General features: G+C 45.0%; 1 protein-coding gene across 2 annotated transcripts in view; it reads left to right on the top strand.

The window, feature by feature from the left end:
- The window catches only part of Tyw3 (tRNA-yW synthesizing protein 3 homolog), a 14,779-nt gene extending 8,358 nt beyond the window's left edge, over nt 1-6,421 (top strand). For both annotated transcript variants that reach the window (XM_031375936.1, XM_031375935.1), the window contains 2 exons: nt 1,574-1,707; nt 5,961-6,421. In XM_031375936.1, coding sequence (XP_031231796.1) covers nt 1,574-1,707; nt 5,961-6,171 — 345 coding nt within the window. In that variant the 3' untranslated portion in view covers nt 6,172-6,421. The remainder of the gene's footprint in view (nt 1-1,573; nt 1,708-5,960) is intronic.
- The last annotated feature ends 407 nt before the right edge of the window (nt 6,422-6,828 follow it).

The following is a 6,828-nucleotide window of genomic DNA, read 5'->3' as shown; positions in this document are numbered from 1 at the left end:
TATTCTGTTGGTGATGCTTGTATCTATGACTCCTGATCTCTTTCCTAGGTTTTCTAACTCCAGAGTTGCCTCCCTTTGTGATTTCAGTTTTGTTTCTATTTCCATTTTTAGATCCTGGATGGTTTTATTCAATTCCTTCACCTGTTTGGTTGTGTTTTTCTGTAATTCTTTAAGGGATTTTTGTGTTTCCTCTTTAAGAGCTTCTAGCTGTTTACCTGTGTTCTCTTTTATTTCTTTAAGGGAGTTATTTATGTCCTTCTTAAAGTCCTCTATCATTATCATGAGATGTGATTTTTAAATCAGAGTCATGCTTTTCTGGTGTGTTGGGGTATCCAGGGCTTGCTGTCGTGTGAGAACTGGGTTCTGATGATGCCAAGTAGCCTTGGTTTCTGTTGCTTATGTTCTTGCCCTTGCATCTCACCATCTGGTTATCTCTGGAGTTAGCTGGTCTTGCTGTCTCTGACTGTGGCTTGTCCCTCCTGCAAGCCTGTTTGTCAGTACTCCTGGGAGACCAGATCTCTCCAGGAGGAATTTGGGTATGGAAAACTGTGGCATAGGATCAGCTCCAGGGTGCAGACCAAAACCAGGAGGATCCTGTCCTCGGCTATTCCATGGTTCCTGTGTCCTGATGGCTCTGGGCGGGTCCCTCTTGGGCCAGGAATTTGAGCAGAAGTGGTGGTCTTACCTGTGCTCACAGGCATGTCAGCACTCCTGAGAGGCCAGCTCTTTCCCGGTGGTATGGTATTTGGGTATGGAGAGCTGTGGCACAGGATCAGTTCTGGGCACAGATGAAAACCAGAAACAGCATCTGTCATGTTATTAGCATGTTTCATTTGTGAGTGTGTGCACACGTATAAGGCGTCATGTGCTTCTTCTGTCTTAAGATTCATGCTACACTGTGATTCTGTGCAGTTGTTTATTTCTAAGTGTGAGCTCTTAGAGGCAGGGACCAGGCTGTGTTCCTCCGGTTTATCTCAGCTACCGGGAAGCTTAGTAAAGATCCATTACATGAGTTTCTGTTCTTCAATGCAAATGAGCTTTGTTTTGCTTTTTTGTTTTGTGCTTCTGTGCTTTCCCTATACCCAGCTTTGGGATGCACAGGGATGTGCTGACTGTTACCTCAGCAGCTGCTAAGATCAGCATCCTCGTAGCACTGAAGAGGCAACTGTGCTGCCTGATAGAGGAAGCAGGGCTTCCCGCTTGCCATATTCAGCTCAAGGAGATGCTCAAAGACACCCTCATTTTTCCTTGAGGCCTCTGTTGATGTGCCATCTATTTCTGTTCTTAAATTATGTCCTAAAGCTTTCTAAGCTATAGTGAGATTGAAACTGTACAAAGTTATTAAATTCTTTGATATTATCGCCTTCTCTGAAAAAAAAAAAAAAAAGAAAGTATAGACTGTCCTTGCAGAAGCCTGTTTCATCTCCTTTGCTTGGTTTGAGTTTGGTAAGTTACGTGAAATCCAGGGCCTACATGCCGTGACAGGAGTTAACTGCTGTAACCGAGCCCTGACTGGGACTTGTTTCTCATCTTCAGAGACTGTTCTTCACGTCTAAACTCCTAACTATTCCAGGCTGTCCGGAGTACACATGGATTAGAAGTCCCATTAACCCACAAGGGAAAACTGATGGTGACAGAGGAATATATTGAGTTCCTGTTAACTATAGCAAATCAGAAAATGGAGGAAAACAAGAGACGAATTGGAAGGTACAGTTAATTATTTATTCCCATGTTACTCATATATGCCTATGTCATACTTGGAATAGGGACACATGTCTTGATAATCCAGACTGCTTATGTAATCATATCTGTCCTATGGAGAAAAGAAATGTGACTGAGGTCATCAGTGGAACTAGAGCGCACCGAGATGGGCGCTCCATGATTGCAGAGTCAATTAGAGGTGACCACCAGCAATACTGCTAACTAGAGAGTCTGACAACAGTGGGGACAGCTTGAGGGGAGTCGCACTGAGGTGGGCGCTCCATGATTGCAGAAGGAAGCCTTGCAGAGTCAATTAGAGGTGACCACCAGCAACACTGCTAACGAGAGAGTCCGGCAGCAGTGGGGACAGCTTGAGGGGAGTCACACTGACCTGGATGTTGCCTAGACTCCTCCTCTTACTCTGACAGTGTCTTAGACTCCAGGCTAGTTCAACAGCCAGCCGTTGTCATGGAGAAAATCTAGAATTGCCTCACTGGTCAACTGGGCAGGAGACTAGATCCCAGCTCACACCTTTCTACTGTTGCTCGCTAGTTGGACCTCCTGACAAAAGCATAAGCATATGGCACGCTTTAAACAGAGCATTTCTATAGATGCTGCCTGCCTTCTGTGTGCAAGGAGTGCCACTCGAGTCCCCTAGGCAAGCTGTGTCTGTGTGTGTGTATGTATGTATGTGTGTGTGCATGACTGTGTGTGTGCACATCCATGTGCATGACTGTGTGTGTGCATGTGTGTATGTGTGTGCATGTGTATGTGTGTGCATGTGTATATATATATATATATGTGACTGTATGTGTGTGTGCATGACTGTGTGTGTGCACATCCGTGTGCATGACTGTGTGTGTGCATGTGTGTATGTGTGTGCATGTGTATGTGTGTGCATGTGTATATATATATATATATATATATATATATATATATGTGACTGTATATGTGTGTGCATGAGTGTGTCTGTGGTGAGTATGTGAGTGGTTGTGCATATGTGTTCATGACTGGGTGTGTGTGGTGAGTGTGTGAGTGGGTTTGCATGTGTGTTGCATTAGTGTGTATGTGTACGTACATGTGTGTGTGAGCCAAAGCACACTATTGTAGAGGTCAGATGACAACTTTGTGAATTTCATGATTTTGAAGATCGATCTCACACCATCAGGCCTGTGTGACAACTTCTTTTACCTACTAAGCCATCTGACTGTGGCTCACCTGTACAAGTTGTACATTTCAAGTTACAGAGCGATGGACTTTTTATGGAACTTCCTTTTTTCTTTCTCCCCACACTTTTGGAAATCTCTCATTGCGTTACTACCTAAGTATCTCTCAGTCAGTCATTTTTCTTTCCAACTTCATTGTCTCTCAAGACCTGTGCAGCAGCCCCTCAGGCTGTAGGCAGGATGTCTGTCTGTCTGTCATCTAAGTGAATCTCTGCATTGGCATCAGAGTCATGTCCTTATACTAGAGAAGAGCCCATGGCTCGCCTTGCCTGCCTGAACCCCCTAACTACCTAGAGATATCCAACTGCAGCTAGAACAAAGGTGCAGCAGTGGCTTAGTCTCCAGAGCAGCCTAGGTCCTACCCTGTCCCACCAAATCACTCAGTCCTGTTCTACCAAGTCACTGTTGTATTTTGATTGTGTTGTCTGTAACTTGGAGGAAATGCCACCTCAAAGAGGAGTTTCCTGCATCGTTAAACAGCATGTATTTCATGGTAGGCCTCAGTGCCTGCTGTGGACTCCTTTGTCACTCACAACTCGAAAGCCTCCCCTAGGGAGCTGTGTGACCTGTACCAGACTGGGCTTGGAGACAGGGGTGGGGGTGGCTGATTCCTTGCGTACAGAGGTCATCTCAGCACTGCAGCGCACAGATCCTGGTTTAGGAAAATTAATGATAAATCCTGCCACAAAGCATTGACAATCTAACCAAAGCAAAGCCTTCAGGCAGGCAGCTGGCACCTGCCTAGCTGCCCAGCAGACTGCAGACATTGCTGCGCACGGAGGACACTCCTGCCACAAAGCCTACTGTCTGCCAGGTAGACATTGGACTGTGGGGGTTGGGAGGTGTGACAATGCAGGAAGCAGCAGTTCAGTTTCTCCTGTTTTCTGCCCTGAATTTCAACAAGTTTATAAATATAGCACAAGATCAACTAACTCTACACCTGGCAAAGTTAATTGAGCCACGCTCACCAACCATAAAATCAAATTATGAGTTAAATCCATTGACTCAAAAATGTGTTTTGAGATGATAGTTTGCATGCTGCTATCAAGAGAGCAGGCTCATCATATAAAATCAGGGAAAAATTAAAGAAGGGCAAAAGTGTCTTAAGATCTTGATTACAAGAATACGTGTGGATTCAGAGTGTGCGAGCAAATTAGGGCTCCTCTGGGAGCAGCCAGATGCAGGCACAGAACTCCTGATCCTGGGAGAGAAAAGGCTGTCAGCCCGGGTGGGTGTGGGGAGGGCATATCTCTAAAAGAATTGGGAAACCTGCGCCCAACAAATAACAGTTAATCAACCACAAATAGCTTAGCAGCATGACAATCAAAGTTAAGAGTTAAAGGACTTGAAAATATTTGTCTGTGTATATGTTATTTGTGTGCATATATGTTTATAAGTATGATGTATGTGTGTATGGCATATGCACATATGGATAGGTGTGCATATATATGTGTGAGTGTGATGTATGTGTGTCTGGTCACATGTGGCATATATGTGAAACTGGTATATGTTTATATGGTGTGTGCCCATGTGTACAAGCATATGTATATGTATGATATATGTGTGTGATACCTGCAGATGAGTGTAGATATGTGTATGTTTGCGTGGTATGTGTGCATGTGTGTGTGTGGTATCTGTACCTGTGTGCAAGTGTACATATGTATGTAAAGTCCTGTGTCCTGCCCTGTCACTCTCTGCCTCATCCCCTTGAGACAGGGCTCCTCACTCAGCCTGGTGTTAGGGTGGAGTCAGAAAGTCCCAGTAGCCTCCAGGCTCAGCAGCTCACAGACTGCTCATGAGCCTTGTACGTGGGTGCTGGGATCCGAAGTAGGGTCCTGATGCTGATGCAGCAAGCGCTGTTACCCACTGAGCCATCTCCTCTTGCCCTAAAATATTTTTAGTAGAGAGAAGGTCCTGTTCACGTGCATGCTTGTGAAAAGTATTTCCCACGCCTGTTTCTCTGTGGGATGGGACTCAAGCAGCAGAACTGCTGAGAGCCTGCAGAGTCTAGAGCCAGGCAGGACAGTGCAGGGAGCAGGGCCTGCTCTGTAAGGAGGACAGTGCAGGGAGCAGGGCCTGCTCTGTAAGGAGGACAGTGCAGGGAGAAGGGCCTGCTCTGTAAGGAGGACAGTGCAGGGAGCAGGGCCTGGTCTGTAAGGAGCTGATTTGGAGACTGGAAGAGACAAGGACTGACAGACACTGTAAGATATTTCATGCATAACTACTTCCAGGTGGAAAACTCGAAGTTCGTAGGTCTGCCTCTGACTACCAGAGGAAGGGCTTCTTTGTCTGTTAGCAGGGTTAGGCCCTGCATCCAACAAAGCCGTGTGGCCCTGGCTAGAAAGAAGTTAACCATGCTCTTCTTTTCATCAACTGTGTAGTAAAATATTAAATAAAACAGAATAAAGGGCTGAATATATTGGCATATAATATTGTTAAGAATAAAGAAATCAGAAAGGCAAAGTAATTGAATCTGTTTCCAGCGGTTGATTCTTTTTTTATCTTTTTTACTGTGGTAAAATATATGTAACAGAAATTTACCATTTTAGCCAATGGCATTGCATGCATTCACATGATTAGTAACCATCACCATCCACCTCCAGAGCCTTCATCCTCCTGAGCAGAAACTACATCCACTGAGCACCAGCCACTCTCTATGTGTGTGAACCAGACTCTCTAGCCAATGGGATTATGCAGTCTGTCCTGTTGTGTAGCTGCTGTCTCGGCACTCTGTTGTGATATGGTGGGAGGAGCTGAATGTCCAGAAGAAGGCAAGCAGCGGGCAGAGGTGGAAACACAGTCAGTGCTCTACAGACCTGGCATCATGGCTGGCTTCATCTGTTAGTGCTGCTCTGAAATAGTTGAAAACACAGTTTTACAGCAAATAAGGCAAAGAAAGATGTAGTCGGTTGACTTTATAAGGTTAAAACATGCCATTGTCACACTTCGAAACAGAGGACCAGTTTGAGGTTTGTTTCAGTCATTCATTTTCAAAATACTCATATATGTAACCATATATTTAATCCTTCACAGGTTTTATACCTGCCTACAACATGCTGTCAAACGAGAGACCATTTCAAACTCACATTCCAAGATCAAAGAGAAAAATAATCCACTTTGTACTCGTAAGAATAGGAGGAACCAAGGAAAAGCACACGACCCATCTACCACTGAGGACAATGGGAGAGAGCTTGAAGCTGACGGCCTAGAAATCAGCGCTGCACTCTTCCTTGGAGATGACTGAGGCTTGGCCCAGTCTGGTCTCTATCCACAGTGCTGCTCTTTACAAGAGCATCAAGGTTTGCTGAGGGCATCAGCCCTACCGGAGGCAAGTGTTAATTTCTCTGTTTTAGAGAAGCAAGTGTAAATGGCTTTTCAGAGTAGCTCTGTGGGTGTTTTTGCTCTCTGGAGACTGCTGCATTTTTAAGTGTATTAGGAGTCACTCTACAAATAAACTTAAAACTTCTTGTGTCTGTTTATGTCAAATAGGAAAAGCAAGATTAATTCTTTTCTGAAGTAGCCTCAGCATCATGAGCATTTGAGTTGGAACCATGGGAACAACCTCACCCCAACCCTGAGGTATTTTTAAGGAGAAGGTCAGAGTTTGCATTTCTTGCCATGGACATGTGTTTCCTCTCGCTTTGGCCTTGTGGATAAAAGTAACTGACACATATGTCAGTATTTTGTTCAGGGAAATACCTGAGCCTTCTTTCTACTTTGTCTCTCACCACCAGAGCTTGCTGCTGGCAGCCTCTGAGACACATGGCTGTAGCTTTTTCGAAGCTTGCTTGGAAATGATCACCAGGACACAGAGATCGCCATAAAACAGAGCACATGTGCTCTGACAGCCTGAAGGGTCAGAAGCCCTGGAACTGAGTTCCAGCATCAGAGGTCCTATAGC

Source organism: Mastomys coucha, unplaced genomic scaffold (genome assembly GCF_008632895.1).
Source record: "Mastomys coucha isolate ucsf_1 unplaced genomic scaffold, UCSF_Mcou_1 pScaffold16, whole genome shotgun sequence".
In the NCBI taxonomy this organism is placed as follows: Eukaryota; Metazoa; Chordata; class Mammalia; order Rodentia; family Muridae; genus Mastomys; species Mastomys coucha.
Note: the sequence above shows the minus strand (reverse complement) of the source record. Positions and strands in the feature narration are given on the sequence as shown.